The 24,489-nt window shown below is 44.5% G+C and overlaps 1 protein-coding gene across 1 annotated transcript in view; it reads left to right on the top strand.

The window, feature by feature from the left end:
* Positions 1 to 24,489, top strand: part of LOC137384869 (dynein axonemal heavy chain 3-like) — a 613,990-nt gene that overhangs the window by 378,609 nt on the left and 210,892 nt on the right. The window contains exons 35-39 of the mRNA XM_068059481.1: positions 10,556 to 10,775; positions 12,551 to 12,664; positions 12,789 to 12,938; positions 13,415 to 13,597; positions 13,715 to 13,853. Coding sequence (XP_067915582.1) covers positions 10,556 to 10,775; positions 12,551 to 12,664; positions 12,789 to 12,938; positions 13,415 to 13,597; positions 13,715 to 13,853 — 806 coding nt within the window. The remainder of the gene's footprint in view (positions 1 to 10,555; positions 10,776 to 12,550; positions 12,665 to 12,788; positions 12,939 to 13,414; positions 13,598 to 13,714; positions 13,854 to 24,489) is intronic.

Genomic DNA, 24,489 nt, shown 5'->3' with positions numbered 1-24,489 from the left:
GGATAGGCTAGGGTTGTTTACCTTGGAACAAAGGAGCCTGAGGGGTGACTTAATTGAGGTGCACAAAATTATGAGGGGCCTGGATACAGTAGACAGGAAGGACCTGTTTCCCCTAGCGGAGAGGTCAATTACCAGGGCGCACAGATTTAAGGTGATTGGTAGAAAGATTAGAGGGGACATGAGGAAAAACTTTTTCACCCAGAGGGTAGTGGGTGTCTGGAATTCACTGCCAGGAACGGTGGTGGAGGCAGAAACCCTCAATTCTTTTCAAAGGTACCTGGACCTGCACCCGAAGTGCTGTAACTGGCAAGGCTATGGACCAGGTTCTGGAAGGTGGGATTAGATTGGGCGGCTAGTTTTCTTTTGGCTGGCACAGACATGATGGGCTGAATGGCCTCCTTCTGTGCTGTAATTTTTCTATAGTTCTCTGGTTCTATGGAGCATTGGTCATTGGCTAGGCCAGCATTTATTGTCCATCCCTAATTGTCCTTGAGAGGGTGGTGGTGAGTCACCTTCTTAAACCACGGCTGTCCATGGAGTTTAGGTACAACCACAGTGTTGTTGGGAAGGGAGTTCCAGTATTTTGATACAGCAACAGTATAGGAACGGTGATATAGTTCCAAGTCAGGATGGTGTGTGGCTTGAAGGGGAACTTGCAGGTGGTGGTGTTTCCATGGACCTGCTGCCCTTGTCCTTCTAGGTGGTAGAGGTCATGGGTTTGGAAGGTGCTGTCTAAGTACAAGTAGAAGATACACACTGCTGCCACTGTGCACCGATGGAGGAAGTAAATGTTGAAGGTGGTGGATGGACTGTCGATCAAGCAGGCTGCTTGGTTATGGATTGTGTTGAATGTCTTGAGTGTTGTTGGAGCTGCACCCATCCAGGCAAGTGGAGAGTATTTCATCACACTCCTGACTTGTGTTACGACCAACCGCTCCTGTCAAAGCCCCTAATCAAAATATATGATTCTGATTGTGGTGGGACCAACACACTATTAATTCAATCCCATCGCTCCACAGATCAGCTAACATATCATTTAAACCTTTCCAAATTAAAGAAAGACCCAGCCTAATTGTACCATCTATTAACCCCCGAATGAAGCTAACCAAACCAGGTGTCTTTAAATCAACAAATTAACTCTTTAATTAGAAGAACTAAATTCTTAAACACTGCAAAGATATAAACAACATTTAAAATAGAAAAAAATAGAGTCCTTGCAAATTTACAGTCCAATGTTGCTTGAAGTCCTCATTGAATGTTGCTTTCCTTCTCCAGCGAATTTCAACAATTAACGACTTGCGAACACTTTCAACAGAATCAATCTGACTTTAGAGTTTTTGAGGGATAAAAGATTGTCAAAGTCTAACTTCCCTTTCTTCAATTTAAATTACCAGAGTTCTCTGTTTTGGCTTGACTTTTTTTTTAGAATTTTGAGAGATAATAATTAAATAGACTAAAATCCTATTCCTTCAGTTTAAATGGTTGCGAGCTCTTTCTTCAGGTGCCAACACCAGATGTATCTGTATGTCTCCGTGTTAGTGTGTTCTGTTAGAACAAACTGTCTTCAACTAAAAGCCAGTTCAAAACTGAATTGTAACAAATGTATTGCATGAAACTCACTCCCACTGGTTGTGTCTATGGTATCGAGAATGCACCCTTTGAATCGCAGTTTCCAAATGGCTGTTTCGAATGCAACAAAAATGCACCTTCCTATAATTCCTGAGGCTTGCTGGTTGTTAAAGCAATATTGATTCCTTGCAAGCCTTAAAGGCAAACCGCATATTCCCAGAAAAAACTACAGGACCATGACACTTGTGCCTTGTAGATGGTGGACAGGATTTGGGGAGTCAAGGGGTGAGCTACTCGCCACAGAATTCCCAATCTCTGACCTTCTCTTGTAGCCACTGTATTTATATGATTGGTACAGTTAATTTTCTGGTCAATGGTGACTCCCAGGATGTTAATAGTGGGGGATTCATCAATGGCAATGCCATTGATAGTCAAGGGGAGATGATTAGATTCTCTCTTGTAGGAGATGATCATTGCCTGACACTTGTGTTACATGAATGTTCCTTGCCAATTACCAAACTTGAATGTTGTCCGAGTCTTGCTGCATATGGGCATGAACTGGTTCAGTATCTGAGAAGATGTGAATGGTATTGAACACTGTGCAAGCATCAGCAACATCCCACTTCTGACTTATGTTGGAGGGAGGTCATTGATGAAGCAGCCGAAGATAGTTGTACCCAGGACACTGCCCTGAAGAACTCTTGCAGTGGGGGCTGAGATGGTTGGCCTCCAACATCATCTTCCTTTGTGGTAGGTATGACTCCAACCAGTGATTCTCATTGATTTCAATTTTACTTGGGCCCCTTGACATCATGCTCGGTCAAATGCTGCCTTGATTTCAAGAATAGTCACTCTCAGCTCGGCCTTCTCCAGAGGAACCCAGCATCATAGATGCCAGTCATCAGCCTATTCGTTTCACTCCACATGATATTAAGAAATGGCTGAAAGCAGTGGATACTGCAAAGGCTATGGGCCCTGGGAACATCCCGGCAGTAGCACTGAAGGCTTGTGCAGCAGAACCAGCCGCACCCTAAGCCAAGTGGTTCCAGTCCAGCTTCAACACTGGCATCTATCCAACAATGTGGAAATTTGTCCAGGTATGTCCTGTCCATGAAAAGCAGGACAAATCCAACCCGAACAACTACCTCCTTATCAGTCTACTCTCAATTATCAGCAAAGTGATGGAAGGGGCCATCTACAGTGCTATCAAGTGGCACTTGCTCAGCAATAACCTGCTCACCTTCATCTAAACATGAACAAAAGAGCTGAATTCTAGAGTTGAGGTGAGAGTGACTGCCTTTGATATCAAGGCAGCATTTGACCATGTATGGCATCAAGGAGCCCTAGCAAAATTGAAGTCAATGGGAATCGGGGAAAAGTCTCCACTGGTTTGAATCATACCTAACACAAAGGAAGATGGTTGTGGTTGTTGGAGGTCAATCATCTCAGTCCCAGGACATCACTGCAGGAGTTCCTCAGGGTTGTGTCCTAGGCCCAACCATCTTCAGCTGTTTCATCAATGACCATCATAAAGTCAGAAGTGGTGATGTTTGCTGATGATTGCACAAAGTACAGCATCATTTGCAACTTCCCAGATACTGAAGCAGTCCGAGCCTGGATGCCACAAGATCTGGACAACATTCAGGCCTGGACTGATGAATTGCAAGTAGCATTCACGTTACACAAGTGCCAGGCAATGACCATACGAACGTACGAATTAGCAGCAGGAGTAGACCACTCGGCCCCTCGAGCCTGCTTCGCAATTCAACAAAACCGTGGCTGATCTGATTGTAACCTCAACTCCACATTCCCACCTACCCCGATAACCTTTCACTCCCTTCCTTATCAAGAATTTATCTGCTTCTGCCTTCAAAATCTTCGAGGACTCTGCTTCCACCGCCTATTGAGGAAGAGAGTTCCAAAGACTCACAGCCCTCTGAGAGAAAAAAATTCTCCTCATCTCTGTCTTCAATGCGCGACTCTTTATTTTTAAACAATGGCCCCTAGTTCTAGATTCTCCCACAAGAGGAAACATCCTTTCCACATTCACCCTGTCAAGACCCTCAGAATCTTATATGTTTCAATCTTACTCTTCTAAACTCCAACAGATACAAGTCTAGCCTGTCCAACCTTTCCTCATAAGATAACCTGTCTATTCCAGGTGTTAGCTGAGTAAATTTTCTCTGAACTGCTCGAAATGCATTTACAACCTTCTTTAAATAAGGAGACAGCATTGTACACAGTACTCCGGATGTGGTCTCACCAATGCCCTGTATAACTGAACATAACCTCCATACTTTTGTATTCAATTCCCCTCGTGATAAACAATAGCATTCTATTAGCTTTCCTAATTACTTGCTGTACCTGCATGTTAACCTTTTGCGATTCATGCACTAAGACACCAAAATCCCTCTGCAACTCAGAGCTCTGCAATCTCTCACCAGTTAGATAATATTCTCTTCTTTATTCTTCCTGCCAAAATGGACAATTTCACATTTTCCCATATTATATTCCATTTGCCAGATTTTTGGCCACTCTCTTAACCTATCTATATCCTTTTGTAGCCCCCTTATTTCCTCCTCACAACTTACTCTCCTATCTATCTTTGCGTCATCAGCAAATTTAGCAACCATACCTTCGGTCCCTTCATCCAAGCCATTTATATAAATTTTAAAACGTTGAGGCCCCAGCACTGATCCCTATGGCACACCACTCGTTACATCTTGCCAACCAGAAAATGGGTGGCACAGTGGTTAGCACCACAGCCTCACAGCTCCAGCGACCCAGGTCAGTTCTGGGTACTGCCTGTGCAGAGTTTGCCAGTTCTCTCTGTGACAGTGTGGGTTTCCACCGGGTGCTCTGGTTTCCTCCCACAGCCAAAGACTTGCAGGTTGATAGGTAAATTGGCCATTGTAAATTGCCCCTAGTGTAGGTAGGTGGTAGGAGAATGGTGGGGATGTGGTAGGGAATATGGGATTAATGTAGGATTAGTATAAATGGGTGGTTGTTGGTTGGCACAGACTCAGTGGGTCAAAGGGCCTGTTTCAATGCTGTATACCTAAATAAAAATAAAAAAATAGATCCATTTATGCCTACTCTCTGGTTTCTGTTAGCTAACCAATCTTCTATCCATGCCAATATATTATTCCCTACACCATGAGCTTTTATTTTCCGCAATAATCTTTACCTGGTCTGGAGGGCATTAGCTATGAGGAGAGGTTGGATAAACTCGGATTGTTTTCACTGGAACGACGGAGGTGGAGGGGTGACATGATAGAGGTTTACAAAGTTATGAGTGGCATGAACAGAGTGGATAGTCAGAAGCTTTTTCCCAAGGTGGAAGAGTCAGTTACTAGGGGACATAGGTTTAAGGTGCGAGGGGCAAAGTTTAGAGGGGATGTGCGAGGCAAGTGCTTTACACAAAGGGTGGTGAGTGCCTGGAACTTGCTGCCGGGGGAGGTGGTGGAAACAGGTACAATAGCGATGCTTAAGAGGCATCTTGACAAATACATGAATAGGATGGGAATAGGGGGATATGGACCCCGGAAGTGCAGAAGGTTTTCGTTTAGACAGGCATCAAGATCAGTGCAGGCTTGTTCCTGTGCTGTACTGTTCTTTGTTCTTTGCTCTTTGAAGTGGCACCTTATCAAATGCCTTCTGGAAATCTAAGTACAGTACATCCACCGGCTCCCCTTTATCCACAGCACATGTTACCTCTTCAAAGAATTCCAATAAATTGGTTAAACATGATTTCCCTTTCACAAAACCATGTTGACTCTGCCTGATTTTTTTGAATTTTTTAAGTGCCCTGCTATACTGTTTTTAAGAATAGATTCTAACATTTTTCCCATGACAGATGTTAAGTTAACTGGCCTGTAGTTTCCTGCTTTCTGTCTCCCTCCCTTTTTGAATAAAGGAATTACATTCACTATTTTCCAATTTAATGGAACCTTTCCTGAATCTAGGGAATTTTGGAAAATTAAAACCAACGCATCAACTATCTCACTAACCACTTCTTTGAACATGCTATGATGAAGTCCATCAGGACCCGGGGACTTGTCAGCCTGCAGCTCCAACAATTTGCTCAGTACCACTTCCCTGGTGATTGTAATTTTCTTGAGTTCCTCCCTCCCTCCCTTCCATTTCCTGAGTTACAGCTATTTCTGGGATGTTAAACCATTGCAAATAAACCATTGTCATCCTGCAGCCATGTCTCTGTAATGGCTATCAGATCGCACTTATTCATTTCTATATGCACTATCAGTTCATCTGTACTGTTTCAAATGCTACATGCATTCAGATACAGAGCCTTTAGTTTTCTCCTTTAATTATTTTTGTAATGTCTAGCCTTGACTGTTGAGTTACGCTTAGATTTGTACTCTCTATCCCTTCCTGTCATTGTCTGTTTATCTTTTCCCATATTAATACCTTTCTGTCTTGCCTTGTCGCTACTCTTTGATTTACCATATCTTCCCAAATTTGATCCCTTGCCTCCACTATTTAGTTTAAAACCCTCTTTACTTCCCTAGTTATGCAGCTCACTAGAACACTGGTCCCAACACTGTTCAGATGTCCACCGTCCCAATGATACAGCCCCCACTTTCTGCAGTACTGGTTCCAGTGCCCCAGTACCACACCAGTCTTTGAGCCACGCATTCAATTCTCTCATCTTATTTGCCCTATGCCAGTTTGCACCATCTAACCATCTCCCCTTGACATTCAATGCATTACCATCGCTGAATCCCCTGCTGTCAACATACTGGGAGTTACCATTGACCAGAAACTGAACTGGAGCAGCCATAAAAGTACTCTGGCTACAAGAGCAGGTCAGAGGCTGAGAATTCTGCAGCGAGTAACTCACCTCCTGACTCCCCAAAGCCTGTCACCATCTACAAGGCACAAGTCAGGAGTGTGATGGAATACTCTCCACTTGCCTGGATGAGTGCAGCTCCAACAACACTCAAGAAGCTCAACACCATCCAGGACAAAGCAGCCCGCTTGATTGGCACCCCATCTACAAACATTCACTCCCTCCACCACTGACGCACAGTGGCAGCAGTGTGTACATTCTACAAGATGCACTGCAGCAACACACTGAACCTTTCAAACCCACGACTTCTACCATCTAGAAGGACAAGGGCAGCAGATGCATGGGAACACCACCACCTGCAAGTTCCCCTTCAAGCCACACACCATCCTGACTTGGAAATATATCACCGTTCCATCACTGTCACTGGGTCAAAATCCTGGAACACCCTCCCTAACAGAACTGTGGGTGTACCTACCCCACATGGACTGCAGCGGTTCAAGAAAGCATCACCTTCTCAAGTGCAATTAGGGATGTGCAATAAATGCTGCACCTGCCAGCAAGGTTCACATTCTAAAAACAAACATAAAAGAAAAACTCACATTTCTGGAATTCAGCTCTTTTGTCCATGTTTGTACCAAAGCTATAATGAGGTCTGGAGCCAAGTGGCCCTGGCAGAATCCAAACTGAGCATCGGGGAGCAGGTCCTGGCTGAGTCGGTGCCATTTGATGGCACTGTCAACAACACCTTTCATCACTTTGTTGATGATTGAGAGGGTGCTGATGGGGCAGTCACTGGGCAGATTGGATTTGTTCTGCTTTATGTGGACAGTACATACCTGGGCAATTTTCCATTTTGTCTGGTAGTTGCCAGTGTTGTAGCTGTACTGGAACACCTTGGTGAAGGGCGTGGCTAGTTTTGGAGAACAAGTCTACAGCCAGGATGTTGTCAAGCCCATAGCCTTTGCCCTATCCAGTGCCTTCTGCCATTTCTTGATAATCCTGTAGCATGAATTGAGTTGTCTGAAGACTGGCTTCTGTCATGGTGGGGACCTTAGGAGATGGATCATCCACTCGGCACTTCTGACTGAAGATGGTTGCAAACACTTCAGCCTTTTCTTTTTGCACTGACCTGCTGGGCTCTTCCATCATTGACGATGGGGATGTTTGTGGAGCCTCCTGCTCCGGTTAGTTGTTTAATTGTCCAGCATTCATGACTGGGTGTGGCAGGACTACAGAGCTTTGATCTGTTCCCTTGGTTGTGGGATCGCTTAGCTCTGTCTATAGCATGCTGCTTCTGCTGTTTAGCACACATATAGTCCTGTGTTGTAGCTTCACCAGGCTGACACCTCATTTTTAGGTATGCCAGGCTATTGCAGAAAATACGGAAGTATGGGATTGAAGGTGATTTAGTGCTTTGGATCAGAAATTGGCTAGCTGAAAGAAGACAGAGGTTGGTGGTTGATGGCAAATGTTCATCCTGGAGTTTAGTTACTAGTGGTGTATCGCAAGGATCTGTTTTGGGGCCACTGCTGTTTGTCATTTTTATAAATGACCTGGATGAGGGTGTAGAAGGATGGGTTAGTAAATTTGCGGATGACACGAAGGTCGGTGGAGTTGTGGATTGTGCCGAAGGATGTTGTAGGTTACAGAGGGACATAGATAGGCTGCAGAGCTGGGCTGAAAGATGGCAAATGGAGTTTAATGCGGAAAAGTGTGAGGTGATTCACTTTGGAAGGAGTAACAGGAATGCAGAGTACTGGGCTAATGGGAAGATTCTTGGTAGTGTAGATGAACAGAGAGATCTTGGTGTCCAGGTGCATAAATCCCTGAAGGTTGCTACCCAGGTTAATAGGGCTGTTAAGAAGGCATATGGTGTATTAGCTTTTATTAGTAGGGGGATCGAGTTTCGGAGCCACGAGGTCATGCTGCAGCTGTACAAAACTCTGGTGCGGCCGCACCTGGAGTATTGCGTGCAGTTCTGGTCACCGCATTATAGGAAGGATGTGGAAGCTTTGGAAAGGGTGCAGAGGAGATTTACTAGGATGTTGCCTGGTCTGGAGGGAAGGTCTTACGAGGAAAGGCTGAGGGACTTGAGGTTGTTTTCGTTAGAGAGAAGGAGGAGGAGAGGTGACTTAATAGAGACATATAAGATAATCAGAGGGTTAGATAGGGTGGATAGTGAGAGTCTTTTTCCTCGGATGGTGATGGCAAACACGAGGGGACATAGCTTTAAGTTGAGGGGTGATAGATATAGGACAGATGTCAGAGGTAGTTTCTTTACTCAGAGAGTAGTAGGGGCGTGGAACGCCCTGCCTGCAACAGTAGTAGACTCGCCAACTTTAAGGGCATTTAAGTGGTCATTGGATAGACATATGGATGAAAATGGAATAGTTTAGGTCAGATGGTTTCACAGGTCGGCGCAACATCGAGGGCTGAAGGGCCTGTACTGCGCTGTAATGTTCTATGTTCTATGTTCCTGGCATGACCTCCTGCACTCCTTATTGAACCAAGGTTGGGCCCTAAGTTTTATGGTAATCGTAGAATGGGAGATATGTCAGGACATGAGGTTACAGATTGTGGTTGAAGACAATTCTGCACATCATGGATATCCAGTTTTGCACTGCAAGATCTGTTCTGAATCATTCCCATTTAACATGGTGGTAATGCCACACAATATAATGAAGGGTATCCTCAGTGTGAAGTTGGGACTTCATCTCTATGATTACTGTGGACAGATGCATCTGCGACAGGTAGATTGATGAGGATGAGATCATGTAAGTTTTTCCCTATTGTTGGTTCGCTCACCACCTGCCACAGACCCAGTCTGGTCAATAGTGGTGCTATCAAGGCACTCTTGGTGATGGACACTGAAGTACCTGACCCAGAGTACATTCTGTGTTCTTGCCCTCAGTTCTTCTTCCAAGTGATTTTCAACCTAGAGAAACACTGATTCATCAACCGAGGGTGGGGGCGCAGAGGGGTGGGGGTGCGTGGTGGTTGGTGGTAATCAGCAGGAGGTTTCCTTACCCATGTTTGACCTGATGCCATGAGACTTCATGGGGTCCAGGGTCAATGTTGACATCTCCCAGGGCCACTCCCTGCTGACTCTCTACCACTGTGCCTCCACCTCTGGTGGGTCGGTCCTATCGGTAGAACAGGACATACCCAGGGATGGTGATGGGACATTGGCTCTGAAGTATAATTCAGTGAGTATGACTATGCCAGGCTGTTACTTGACTAATCTGTGGGACAGCTCTCCCAATTTTGGCACAATTCCCAGATGTTAGTGAGGAGGCCTCTGCAGGGTCGACTGAGCAGGGTTTACTGTTGTCGTTTCCGGTGCCTAGTTTCCGGTGTTGATGTTGGGTGGTCCATCTGCTTTTCTATAGTAGTTTGATACAACTGAGTGGTTTGCTAGGTTGTTTCTGAGGGCAGTTAATAATCAAGCACATTGCTGTGGGTCTCGAGTCACAGAGTGGGTAAGTACAGCAGATTCCATTCCCTAAAGGATGTTACTGAACCAGATCGGTTTTTATCACAATCCAGTAGCTTCATGACCATCATTTCTTAGACTAGCTTTTTATTCCAGATTTATATAATTCATTAATTTAATTTATTGAATTTGAACTCATGTCTCTGGCGTCCAAGTCTCTGGATTATTAGTCCAGTAACATTACTGCAATGTTACCATTTCCATTTGCATTTACAGCAACAGGTGGAGGCCATTCAGCCCCTCAAGCCCATTCTGTCATTCAGTTAGATGATGGTTGATCTGTATCTTAACTCCATCTACTCACATTGTTTCCATAACCCTTAATGCACTTAAACGCACAAAAATCTATTAATGTCAGTTTTACCATTTCCAACTGATCACCAGAGTCAACAACTTTTTGTGAAGAAGTGCTTTCTGGCATCACCCCTGAACAGCCTAGCTCTGATTTTAAGATTATATCCCCCTTGTTCTGGACTCTGACTTTCTCACTCGACCCTTTTGACATTTTAAAGACCTAAATTTTTTGGAAGGCTTTCTTTGTACCTAATCCATACACAGTAGAAACTTTCTTCAATGTATGTTAATAGGATATGTGTACAAGGGGCTAGTGATTATTCTTAAGTATTCTGAGAGTATGGTGCTGATCACAGAGCCGAGCTGATCAATATATTCTGTGATTGCAGGAAGGATACCAGCATTCTGCCAGTCCATGACATGTCCATAGTGGCAGCAATGGCTCCTCCTGGTGGGGGGCGACAAGCTGTCACTCCTCGCTGCCTCCGACATTTCAATGTTATCTCCATAGATGCTTTCAGTGAAGAAACGATGAAGACTATCTTTCAACCTGTGGTGGATTGGCACTTTAATAGGGGATTTGATATCTCCTTGAAAAGATATTCCAGGGTAAGAACTGGCTCTAATCTAATCAAACTCAGAGACGTCAATTGAAAGGTAAAGACTGACTATTGTTGCTCAAGCTGCAACATTAGGCTGTACATCAGAACGACGTTTCATTTCAACCATCAGGTAAAATTAGAAATGCGTGAGATTCATGGAAATTTCATGTGATTCCTCACACTCTGTATTTTTGCTGTATGTCCATATGCAAATATGGAATCTATCTTTCTGATGAGATGCTAAACTGAGGCTGCCCTCTCAGGTGCATGTAAAAGATCCTACGGCACTTTTTCGAAGAAGAGCAGGGGAGGTCTGCCCGGTATCCTGGTCAATATTTATCCTTCAGCCATCATCACAAAAACAGATTATCTGGCCATTATCACATTGCTGTTTGTGGGATCTTGCTGTGGTAAACTGACGGCCATGTTTCCTACTTTACCACAGTGACTACACTTTAAAGGTTCATTCTTGGCCGTAGAACACTTTGGGACGTCTTCAGGTTGTGTAAGGCATTATGGAAATGGAAGTCTTTTTTTGACAACAGCAGTTTCACCTGAAAAGTCTGCAGCTGATGTTGCTTAATTGCCATTCCCTAAAACTGGCATTGTAAAGTTATCTTGTACATTGAAATAAATATTGTTATGATCAGGTGAGGAGGGGTTGAAGGGCTATCCTCTTGTCCCCCTCCTCCCCTCCTTGCTTGACCACAGCAGATTTATTTATTTTTTGAAAGTGGCTATACTTGCCAATTCAGTGTTTAATTAACTATTTACATGCTATGATCATGAAAAGAACCCTTTAGACAGGTTTGCTTGAGTTTAACAAAGAAAGAGTTTAGCTTTATTATAGTTAAACTGATCTAAGTAAAATAATAAACTGCGCTCCAATTTTCACATAGACACACACAAACACACACTCGAGGTTCACACACACACACACAAATAAGTTACAGATTGGGGAAGGATAGATTGGTTGTAATAGAGTCCAGAGCAATAAAGAGGGGTATACAGTCTGTGAGTCGGCTGGCTTCCAGCTGAACCAGGTGGTCCTGAGGCTTCCGGCTTGCAGATGTGAACAGCTGGTTTGGGGTTTTCCAGGAGATAACGATGCAGATGATTATCTTCACAGGGTCTCTGTTTGCAGCAGTAATAGGCCTAGGTAGTTGCGGAGAGCAAGCAGGTTTCGAAGCTTGCAAGGTGGAGTGGAGAGAGAGAGAGAGGGAGGAGGGACCCCACTTGGGTCTTCACTTGTCGGTGTTTAGCTGCTTGCCTCAGTTGCTGCAGAGAAAACACCAGCTTAAACACACAGATGATGAGCCTGCCACATGACCATTACCCAGTGATTCAACATGATGGCTCAGTGTGTATTCCCTCTTTCAACTTAATCAATTCTTGTCTAGGAATTCCCTTCTCTCAACCAGGGTCCCATTGTTCAAGTGATTAGGTTTGGGTGGTTCATCTTCACCAGTTTAATGTCCCAAGTGATTACCTTAATGTCTTGTTAACCGGAGCAGGACAGGTAGTTCACTCAAAATTCCCCAGGTCATTGTTCTTGAGGGGACTGAGCAGACAACTTGTCTGCACCTCGATGCATTGGAATGTAGGGTATAGTGGTGCAAATTGCAGCAGCATCTTATCTGCCAGCAGTCACCTTTCATCTGTTCCTTTTTCCCTTTTTTAAAATTTAATTCAGTTTTCCAGCCGGTGGATTAAAAAAATCATCATTCGTCATAGCACGTTTTTGTGACAATATTTTCATGGTTATTCTTTGCTTCTGTGCAGATTTTGGTCTGGGCTACTACAGAAGTGTATATTCAAGCCGTTGAAAATTTTCTACCTACGCCATCCAAATCACATTACATATTTAATCTGCGAGATTTCTCCAGGGTAATACAGGTAATGCAATCTCAGAACAATTAGTACTGAAATGATCCTAATTACACTAGACAAGTCATTGTGAATTATCCCATTAATCTCAGTTGCAGTCTCTTTTTTCATTTATCTGTCACTTTTTCTCCAGGGTTTGCTCCTGTTAAAATCAGACTGTGTTCCTCAAGGGATTGAAGGAGACCATAAACTAATGAGACTTTGGATTCATGAGGTCTATCGTGTCTTCTGTGATCGATTGGTTGACACTCAAGACAGAAAGCTATTCTTCCACATTGTAAAGGTATTTTTAATAATCATTACTGTGGTGATATTCGCAGCACAGCCTGGGGGCCTTTCCCTTTGACCCTCTTGATCGTTATATGTTGGCTCTTTATCCATGACCTGCCCAACTGAGAGAGCTCACTGCAGCTGCAGTCTGCCGTTGTTCCTTCTTCAGCAGATTACATGTCAGCAATATTATTAACCTATCATTTTCCCTCTCACTGCACCTGCCCCCCCAACCCTCCGCCAACAACAGTGGGTAAGTGCCTGACCAGAAGGGTGCGTTTGAAATATAAAGTGTGGAACATCACAGGCACAGACCTGTGCTCCATCTTTCAGTGAAGACACTGCCCACCTCTCTGCAAACTGTGAATATCCCTCATTATTACATCCCAGATATTCACAATTGAAAGGTTACAGCTTTGCTGCCAGTATCATTTCAAAGGGTAGGAGCTATTGCTGCTGATGCTATATTGAAGTTTCTCTCTTTATCAGAATGTGGTGCAAACACAGTTCAAAGAAAAAATCAACAACCTGTTCAACCACGTGGTCATCGGGAGAGATCTCAGTGATGACGACATCCGCACACTCTTCTTTGGTGATTACATGTCGCCGAAAACCAATGAAAAGAGGAAGAAGGCGTATAATGAAATAACGGACATGAACGAGCTAAAGAACGTAAGTCTCGGGGGAGTATTTGCAGCAATAAACACGTTCTATAACATAATGCCCCACTGCTTTATAGTGATCTGCAGATTTGGAAATTCAGCTCTTGCTTTTGTCTCCCTGATGTAGACCATCGAGCACTATCTGGATGAATTCAATCGAACCAGCAAGGCTCCCATGGATCTGGTGATGTTCAACTTCGCCATTGAGCATATCTCACGTATCAGCAGGATTCTCAAACAGCCGAGTGGGCATGCTCTGCTGGTTGGTGAGTCTGGGTGTGACCAAAAAAAAAGCTAAATTAGTGATTGCATTCTTTCATGGCACACATAGGGTTAAAAAGGTTACTGCTGCTGCAAGCAGTTTCAATGATGACTTTCAAAACAGATTTGAATAAATACTTGAAAAGGAAAACATTTGCAGGGCTGTGGGCTAAGGGGATGGGAGTGGACTAATTGGATAGCTCTTTCAAGGAGCCAGCACAGGCACGCAGGCTGAATGGCCTCCTTCTGTACTGTAAAATTCTATGAATACTTCATGTGAGAATCCAAAAACAAAGCACATTGTTCATAGGAAAAGAGCCCAGGAAAAAGACTTCCATGTGGTCTGTTGGTTCCAAATCCCAATCTCCACATCTATCACTGGTACATTTCCAGAGTAAAAATATAAAGGGTGTGATTTGGTGATTCCATTCTGCTTTTGCTCTGTATTTTTAGAACAGCATATTTGCATTAAAAAAATTCAGTGCCTGTGTTTACAGCATTTAAAATATTCTGCCGGATTCACAGGTACAGATGACAGTTCTGTGGTACAGTTAATATCAACATGGGTACTGGTGGCCATGCTGATCACTCAGAGTGACCAAGACTGTAGCTCTCATAAAGGCTCATAGCTGTGGACAACCAGGGAGAAAGCGATAAAGTGCAGTATCACACTCTCACTTAGAACATCCCACTGTCACCGTCCGCCAGCCCTTGTAACCTCCAAAGGTCACCCCTGCTGCAGGCACAAGTGAGGAATATTGCAGTTTGCAGAAGACAAGTTACATTTCAGCCCAGGCATAAAAGAAAGAAACAAATACTTGCAAAGCGACAGCAATAATCATGGGTGATTTTAATCTACATATAAACTGGGAAAATCAGATTGGCAATAGTAACCTGGATGAGGAATTCATAGAATACTTTTAAGATAGGGCGGCACAGTGGCGCAGTGGTTAGCACCGCAGCCTCACAGCTCCAGGGACCCGGGTTCGATTCCGGGTACTGCCTGTGTGGAGTTTGCAAGTTCTCCCTGTGTCTTCGTGGGTTTTCTCCGGGTGCTCCGGTTTCCTCCCACAAGCCAAAAGACTTGCAGGTTGATAGGTAAATTGGCCATTATAAATTGTCACTAGTATAGGTAGGTGGTAGGGAAATAGAGGGACAGGTGGGGATGTTTGGTAGGAATATGGGATTAGTGTAGGATTAGTATAAATGGGTGGTTGATGTTCGGCACAGACTCGGTGGGCCGAAGGGCCTGTTTCAGTGCTGTATATCTAATCTAATAGTTTCTTAGAGCAGCAGGTTCTGGAACCAGCCAGAGAGTAGGTTATATTAGACTTGGTATTGCGTAATGTGACAGTATTAATGACCTCAGAGTAAAGGCACCTTTAGGTAGCAGCGACCACAATATGATTGAATTTTGCATCCAGTTTGAGAGAGAGGAGTGGGTCTAAGACTAGTATTTTAAACTTAAATAAGGGCAATTATGAAAGCTGTGCTAGCTGAAGTGAACTGGGTTCCTAGGCTGGGACATAGATCAATAGAGAAGCAGTGGCAGACATTTAAGGGATATTACAGAATACTCAGGATAAGTATATTCCTACTGCAAAGAAAAATTCTAAAGGGAGGACCCACCATCCGTGGTTAACTCAAGAAGTTAAGGAAAGCATCACACTTAAGGAAAAAGCATATAATTGTGCAAAGGTGAGTGTCAGGTCAGATGATTGGTCAGAATATCAAGAACGGCAGATAATGACTAAAAGGTTAATCAGGAGAAAGAAATTAGAGTATGAGAGGAAGCTAGCTAGAAATGTAAAAACGGATAGCAAGAGTTTCTACAGGTATTTAAAAAGGAAAAGAGTAAGTAAAGTGAGTCAAAAACAAGAAATGCTGGATTCACTCAGCAGGTCTGGCAGCATCTGTGGAAAGAGAAGCAGAGTTAACGTTTCGGGTCAGTGACCCTTCTTCGGAACTGACAAATATTAGAAAAGTCACAGATTATAAACAAGTGAGGTGGGGGTTGGGCAAGAGATAACAAAGGAGAAGGTGCAGATTGGACCAGGCCACATAGCTGACCAAAAGGTCACAGAGCAAAGGCAAACAATATGTTAATGGTGTTTTGAAAGACAAAGCATTAGTACAGATTAGGTGTGAATATACTGAATATAGAACATCAGCAAGTGCAAACCTGAAGAAAAACAACCTGAAAAAAACAGTGGGTAAGCAAACTGAACAAACTAAGATGAAATGAAATAAATGCAAAAAATGTAAAAAGGAATGCAAAAAAAAAGGAAGAAAAAATAACTAAAAATGACTAAAAATGAAAGTAAAGTGGGGGGCTGTCATGCTCTGAAATTATTGAACTCAATGTTCAGTCCGGCAGGCTGTAGTGTGCCTAATCGGTAGATGAGATGCTGTTCCTCGAGCTTGCGTTGATGTTCACTGGAACACTGCAGCAATCCCAGGACAGAGATGTGAGCATGAGAGCAGGGGGGAGTGTTGAAATGGCAAGCAACCGGAAGCTCAGGGTCCTGCTTGCGGACTGAGCGGAGATGTTCCGCAAAGCGGTCACCCAGTCTGCGCTTGGTCTCCCCAATGTAGAGGAGACCACACTGTGAGCAGCGAATACAGTATACTACATTGAAAGAAGTACAAGTAAATCGCTGCTTCACCTGAAAGGAGTGTTTGGGGCCTGGGATAGTGAGGAGAGAGGAGGTAAATGGGCAGGTATTACACCTCCTGCGATTGCAAGGGAAGGTGCCCTGGGACGGGGACGAGGTGGTGGGGGTAATGGAGGAGTGGACCAGGGTGTCGCGGAGGGAACGATCCCTTCGGAATGCTGACAGGGGAAGGGAGGGGAAGATGCGACTGGTAGTGGCATCACGCTGGAGGTGGCGAAAATGGCGGAGGATGATCCTTTGGATATGGAGGCTGGTGGGATGAAAAGTGAGGACAAGGGGAACCCTGTCACGGTTCTGGGAGGGAGGGGAAGGGGTGAGGGGAAGTGAAGTGAGTGTTGGTCCTCTGGAAAGTGAGAATGGGCAACTAATAATGGGTAATACGGAAATGGCAGATGAACTGAACAAGTATTTTGCTTCTATCTTCACTATAGAGGATACAAAACAAATTCCAGTAATAGCTGTAAATCAGGAGGTGGAAGGAAGAGAGGAACTTGGTGAAATTACAATCACCAGGGAAGCGGTACTGACCAAACTGATGGAGCTGTGGGCTGACAAGTCCCCGGGTCCTGATGGGCTTCATCCTCGGGTCTTAAAAGAGGTGGCTAATGAGGTAGTAGATGTGTTGGTGTTAATTTTTCAAAATTCGCTAGATTCTGGAAAGGTTCCATCAGACTGGAAAATAGCAAATATAACCCCTCTATTCAAGAAGCGGGGGCAGTGGGGGAGGGGGGGTGGAGGCAGAAAGCAGGTAACTATAGGCTGGTTAGCTTGACATCTGTCATGGGGAAGGTATTGGAATCGATCATTAAGGAGGCTATAGCTGGACACTTAGAAAAACTCAAGGCAATCAGGAATAGTCAGCATGGTTTTGTGAAAGGAAAATCATGTTTAACCAATTTATTGGAGTTCTTTGAAGGAGTAATAAACGCTGTGCAAATGCTGGTGGAGGCGGGATCATTGAATATTTTTAAGGCGGAGGTTGATAGATTCTTGTTAAGCAAGGGAATCAAAGGTTATCGGGGTAAATGGGAGTGTGGAATTCGAGATAGAAACAGATCAGCCATGATCTTATTAAATGTTAGAGCAGGCTTAAGGGGCTGAATGGCCTGCTTCTGCTCCTAATTCATATGTTCATATGGTATTTGTGTAGTGCCTTTCACCAGCTCAGAACGTTGGAAAACACTTCACAGAAACTTAAATATTTTGAAGTTGCAAGATCCCACAAACAACAATGATCTAATGACAAACTCATCTATTTATAGTGATGTTGGTTGAGGGAAAAATATCAGCACCTTTGACATTACAGCATTCCCTCAGTACTACAAAACTGCCAGCTTAGATTTTGTGCTCAGGTCTCTGAAGTGGGACTTGAACCTACAGCTTTCTGTCTCAGAGGTAAGAGTGCTTCCACTGAGTGGGTGCTGACATGTCACACTATTTCTAAATCCTCCACTATCTTTGTAACTCCAATCTACATTACAACACCACCATCACCATCCCCGGGTATCTCCTGTCCCACCGGCAGGACAGCCCCACCAGAGGTGGTGGCACAGTGGTATACAGTCATGAGGGAGTTGCCCTGGGAGTCCTCAACATTGACTTTGGACCCCATAATGTCTCATGGCATGAGGTCAAACATGGGCAAGGTAATCTTCTGCTGATTACCACCTACTGCGCCACCGCCCACCCCGCCTCGGCTGATGAATCAGAGCTTGTCCATGTTGAACACCAATCTGAAGAAGCACTGAGGGTAGCAAGGGTACAAAATGTACTCTGGGTGGGAAACTTCAATAGCCATCACCAAGAGAGGCTCGGTAGCACTGAATGAGCTGGCCGTGTTCTAAAGGACATAGCTGAAAGACTGGCGATGCAGCAGGTGGTGAGGGAACCAACAAGAGGGAAAAATCTACTTGACCTCGTCCTCACCAATCTGTCCATGACAGTATTGGTAGGTGTGACCACCGCACAGTCCTTGTGGAGACAAAGTCCCGTTCTCATATTGAGGGTTCCGACCATCATGTTGTGTGGCACTACCACTGTGCTAAATGGGATAGATTTCGAACAGATCTAGCAACTCAAAACTGGCATCTGTGAGGCACTGTGGGCCATCAGCAGAATTGTATTCAACCACAATCTGTAATCTCATGGCCCAGCATATCCCCCATTCTACCATTACCATCAAGTCAGGGGACCAAGCCTGGAGGGCATGCCAGGAGCAGCACCAGGCATATCTAAAAATGAGGTGTCAGCCTGGCAAAGCTACAACACAGGAATATCTGCATGCCAAACTGCATAAGCAGCATGCAATAGACAGAGCTAAGCAATCCCACAACCAATGGATCAGATCTAAGCTCTGCAGTCCTGTCACATCCAGTCGTGAATCGTGGTGGACAATTAAACAACTGACAGGAGGAGGAGGCTCCAGAAATATCCCCATCTTCAATGATGGGGGAGCCAGCTCATCAGTGCAAAAGATAAGGCTGAAGCATTTGCAACTATCTTCAGCCAGAGGTGCCGAGTTGATGATCCATCTCGGCCTCCACCTGAAGTCCCCAGTATCACAGATGTCGGACTTCATCCAATTCGATTCACTCCACATGATATCAAGAAATGACTGAAGGCACTGGATACTGCAAAGGCTATGGGCCCTGTCAACATTCCGGCAATAGTACTGAAGACTTGTGCTCCAGAACTAGCCACACCTCAAGCCAAGCTGTTCCAGTACAGCTACAACACTGGCATCTACCTGGTAATGTGTAAAATTGCCTCGGTATGTCCTGTACACAAAAAGCAGGACAAATCCAACCCGGCCATTTACCGCCCTATCAGTCTACTCCCGATCATTAGCAAAGTGATGGAAGGGGTCATTGACAATGCTATCAAGCGGCACTTGCTTAGCAATAACCTGCTCACTGATGCTCAGTTTGGGTTCCGCCAGGGCCATTCAGCTCCTGACCTCATTACAGCCTTGGTCCAAACTTAGACAGAAGAGCAAAACTCCAGAGGTGAGGTGAGGTGAGAGTGACTGCCCTTGACATCAAGGCAGCATTTGACAGAGTATGGCATCAAGGAACCCTAGCAAAACTGGAGTCAATGGGAATCAGGGGGAAAATTCTCCACTGGTTGGAGTCATACCTAGCACAAAGGAAGATGGTTGTGGTTGTTGGAGGTCAATCATCTCAGTCTCAGGACATCACTGCAGGAGTTCCTCAGGGTAGTGTCCTAGGCCCAACCATCTTCTGCTGCTTCATCAATGACCTTCCCTCCATCATAAGGTCAGAAGTGAGGATGTGCGCTGATGATTGCACAAAGTTCAGCTCCATTCGCAACTCCTCAGATACTGAAGCAACCTGTGTCCATATGCAGCACATCCTGGACAACATCCAGGCTTGGGCTGACAAGTGGCAAGTAACATTCGCACCACACAAGTGCCAGGCAATGACCATCTACAACAAGAGAGAATTTAACCAGCCCCTCTTGACAATCAGTGGCATTACCATCGCTGAATCCCCCACTATCAACATCCTGGGGGTCACCGTTGACCAGAAACTGAACTGGAGAAGCCACATAAATACTATGGATACAAGAGCAGGTCAGAGGCTGGGAATTCTGTGGCAAGTAACTCACATCCTGTCTCCCCAGTGCCTGTCCACCATCTACAAGGCACAAGTCAGGAGTGTAATGGAATACTCTCCACTTACCTGGATGAGTGCAGCTCCAACAACACTTACGAACCATCCAGGACAAAGCAGCCCGCTTGATTGGCACACCATCCACCACCTTCAACATTCACTCCCTCCACCACTGACGCACAGTGGCAGCAGTGTGTACCATCTACAAGATGCACTGCGGCAACTCACCAAGGCTCCTGCGACAGCACCTTCCAAACCCGTGACCTCTACCAACTAGAAGCATAAAGGCAGCAGATGAATGGGAACACCACCACCTGCAAGTTCTCCTCCAAGCCACACAGCATCCTAACTTGGAACTATCTTGCCGTTCCTCCACTGTAGCTGGATCAAAATCCTGGAACTCACTTCCTAACAACACTATGGGTGTACCTACCCCACATGGACTGCAGCAGTTCAAGAAGGCAGCTCACCATCATCTTCTCAAGGGAAATTAGGGATGGGCAATAAATGCTAGCCTAGCCAGCGATGCCCACATCCCACAAATTAATTTAAAAAATCTCCTCGTGAACCCTTCCAACTGAGATGCCTTGATAACAGACATCAAAACAGCTGCTTTACTAACTGTTGAAAGATGTTATGATCACTGTTTCCCAATGGATCTTTTACTATGACATTGCTTATTAACCCTGCCCTCTTCTTGCCTTCCGTTTCACACACTGTAAACTGCACACATCAGCAGGGATTCCAGTCACAGAAAAGTGGGCAGCACCCCGTGGAAACCCGGCCTCCTCCCCCACACACAAGGTTCACTGTAAGGAATAGTTAGAAATCCAATTTGCTTCTTGTAGAATGTTTTTGGGACAGTTTCTTGGAGCAATATGTTGTGGAGCCAACTTGGGATAAAGTTATCATACATCTAGTATTATGTAATGAAGCAGGGTTAATAAGCAATGTCATAGTAAAAGAGTTACTGGGAAATAGTGATCATAACATCTTTGAATTCCATGTTAAGTTTGTGAGTGACATGTTCCTATCACAAACAAGAACCTTAAACTTAAACAAAGCCAATTACATAGGCATGACAGGAGAACTGGTGAATGTAAATTAGGTAAATAGACTCAAAGGTATGGCAGTAAATGAACAGTGGGAAGCATTTTAAAAAACAATTCAAAATGTTCAACAAAAATACATTCGTTTGAAAAACAAAAACTCAGCAAGAAAGACTCATCTGTGGCTCACTCGGGAAGTTAAGGATAGTATTAGTTTAAAAGAAAATTCTTACAATGTTGCAAAAAAGAATAGCAAGTCTGAGGATTGGGAATCTTTTAGAAACCAGCAAAGGGCCACCAAAATGTTGATAAAAGAGGAAAAAATAGAATGAGAGTAAACTTGCCAGCAATATAAAAACAGATTGTAAGAGCTTTTATAAGTACATAAAAAGGAAGAGAGTAACTAAAGTAAATGCTGGTCCCTTCAAAGCAGAGACAGGAGAAATTATCATGGGGAATGAGGAAATGACAGAGACATTGAATAAATATTTTGTGTCTGTCTTCACAGTAGAAGACACAAGTTCTATACCAGAAATAGTCAGTAACCAGGGGGCTAAAAAGAGTGAGGAAATTAAGGAAGTTCATATCAGCAGAGAAAAGGTATTGGAGAAACTTCAGGGACTAAAATCTGACAAATCTCCAGGACCTGATGGCCTACACCCTGGGTTCTAAAAGAGATGGCTACAGAGATAGTGGATGTGCTAGCTATGATTTTCCAAAATTCCTTAAATTTGGGAACAGTCCCATCAGATTGGAAGTTGACAAATGTTACACTACTTTTCAACAAAGGAGGGAGACAGAAAACAGGGAAGTACAGGCTAGTTAGCCTAACATCAGTCGTTAGGAAAATGCTGGAATCTATTATTAAGGAAGTCTTAACAATGAACGTAGAAAAGCACAGTATGATTAGAACAAGTCAACATGGTTTTCCGAAAGATAAATCCTTTTTGACAAATTTATTAGTGTTTTTTGAGGAAGTAACTAGTAGGGCTGATAAAGGGGAACCAGTAGATATAGTATACCTGGATTTCCAAAAGGTATTTGATAAGGTGCCACACAAAAGGTTAAAAGGCAAGATAAGAGCTCATGGAGTTGGGGTAATATATTAGTGTGGATAGATGATTGTTTAACAGACAGGAAGTAAAGAGTGGACATAAACAGGACATTTTCAAGTTGGCAGGCAGTAAACAGTGACGTGCCGCAAGGATCAGTGCTGGGGCCTCAGCTATTTACACTCGATATTAATGAGTTAGATGAAGAGACAGAGAGTAATGTATCTAAGTTTGCTGATGATACAAAGGCTGGTGGAAAGGTAAGCTATGGGGAGGACACAGAGAGACTGCAAAGAGATTAAGTGAGTGGGCAACATGATGGCAGGTGGAGTATAATGTGGGGAAGTGTGAGGTTATACACTTTCGTTGTAAGAACAGAAAAGCAGAATATTTTTTAAAAGGTGTGAAACTTATAAATGTCGATGTTCAGAGAGACCTGGGTTTGCTTATACAAGGACCGCAGAAAGTTAACATGGAGGTACAGCAAGCAATAGGAAGGCAAATGGCATGTTGGCCTTTATTGCAAGGGGATTGGAGTACAGGAATAAGCAAGTATTGCTACAATGGTACAGGGTTTTGTTGAGAGCACTGTGTGCAGTGGAATACTTTATGCAGTTTTGGTCTCCACATTTAAGAAAGGATATATTTGCATTGGAGGCGATACAGTGAAGATTCACTCAATGAAGCGGTTGTCCTATGATGAGAGGCTGAGTAAATTGCGTTTATATTCTCTGGAGTTCAGAAGAATGAGAGGTGATCTCATTGAAACATATAAGATTCTAAAGGGCTGGATTGGGTAGACACTGAGAGATTATTTCTGCTGGCCGGGGAATCTAAAACACGGGACACAGTCTCAGGATAAGGGGCCGATCATTTAGGATAGAGATGAGGAGAAATTACTTCACTCAAAGGGTTGTGAATCTTTGGAATTCTCTACCCCAGAGGGTTGTGGATGCTCCATCACTAAATACATTTAAAGCTGGGATAGACAGATTTTTGGTCTCTCAGGGAATCAAAGGATATGGCGAGTGAGCAGGAAAGTGGAGTTGAATCCTAAGATCAGTCACGATCGTTTTGAATGGCGGAGCAGGCTCAACGGGCCATATGGTCTACTCCTGCTCCTAATTCTTGTGTTCTTGCACCAGGATCAAACTCCAGCACCTCCACACGGACCGTCCCCACTCCAGGATTGTAATGCTGGCCGCTGTGGCAGCCTTCAGAACTGTTCTGGGGGTTGGAAGGACGGGGTATTGGAAGGGGAGCTGCTCAGTCCCGGGGGTGTGGGTGTGATCAGTCTCAGGGGGGGTAGAGGGGATATCAATGGGAATGGAGAGACAGTCACAGGAGAGGGATAATCAGTCCCCGGGGGCTGATCAGTCCTGGGTGTGCTGAGGTGACAGTAGGAGAGGAGACAGTGAGAGGGAGAGGACTGTTCAGTCCCAGGAGGTGCAGGGAGGCAGTGGTGGGGGTGTGGAGGGTGCTGGTTGCCAATGGCGATGGGCTGAGGTTGTCAGAAGTTAACAGGGAGCAGGGAGCATCACTGCTGCTCCTGGCTCCACATTTCTAAGTAAGTTTGCAGAAAGGTGGCTTGTTTATTGGGTGCTCCTGGTTAGGCAGGATCAAACTCTTGCAATGTTGAGTGAGCGAGCCCGGCATCTGTTCAAGCAACATTCTCCAAGGTGCCTTAAACAGTCCTTTGGTCCTCATTAACATAGTCCTAATACTGTTGTTTGACTGATATTGGGCCCCACAGTAGGACCAACTCCTGCACCAACTGGATAGAATTTAATGCAGCCATTTAAAGCAGGAATGGTGATGTAGGAGGACAGAGAATTGCATTGGAACCGTCCACTTGAAAATCCAGTGTCATGACATCAGTTCTGGATTTTCTCAGTGGTGGGATAACACCCGCCCCAACGTGGCGGGAAGCTCTTTTAAATTGCTGAGTCATTGTTTTTAATGCATTTACATCTAATTATCCTCAATTTAATAGTTGTGTCTTGATTCAGTGGATGACAGACTACTGGACCGACCCTGACAGTCAGGCCGAGAAGGCGATTGGGTTTGGTGCCATCGCTGGATTTCCCCAGGTGCAAGGTGTGAAAGATAGCACACATGAGGCCATCAAGGCTCCCATGGACCAGCCAGCCGCCTTCATCAACAGAAAGGGCTTTCATTCCATCAACGTTCAACTGGTCTGCGACCACTGAAAGTATTTCCTGCAGGTGTGTGC

Source organism: Heterodontus francisci, chromosome 27 (genome assembly GCF_036365525.1).
Source record: "Heterodontus francisci isolate sHetFra1 chromosome 27, sHetFra1.hap1, whole genome shotgun sequence".
Lineage (NCBI taxonomy): Eukaryota > Metazoa > Chordata > Chondrichthyes > Heterodontiformes > Heterodontidae > Heterodontus > Heterodontus francisci.
Note: the sequence above shows the minus strand (reverse complement) of the source record. Positions and strands in the feature narration are given on the sequence as shown.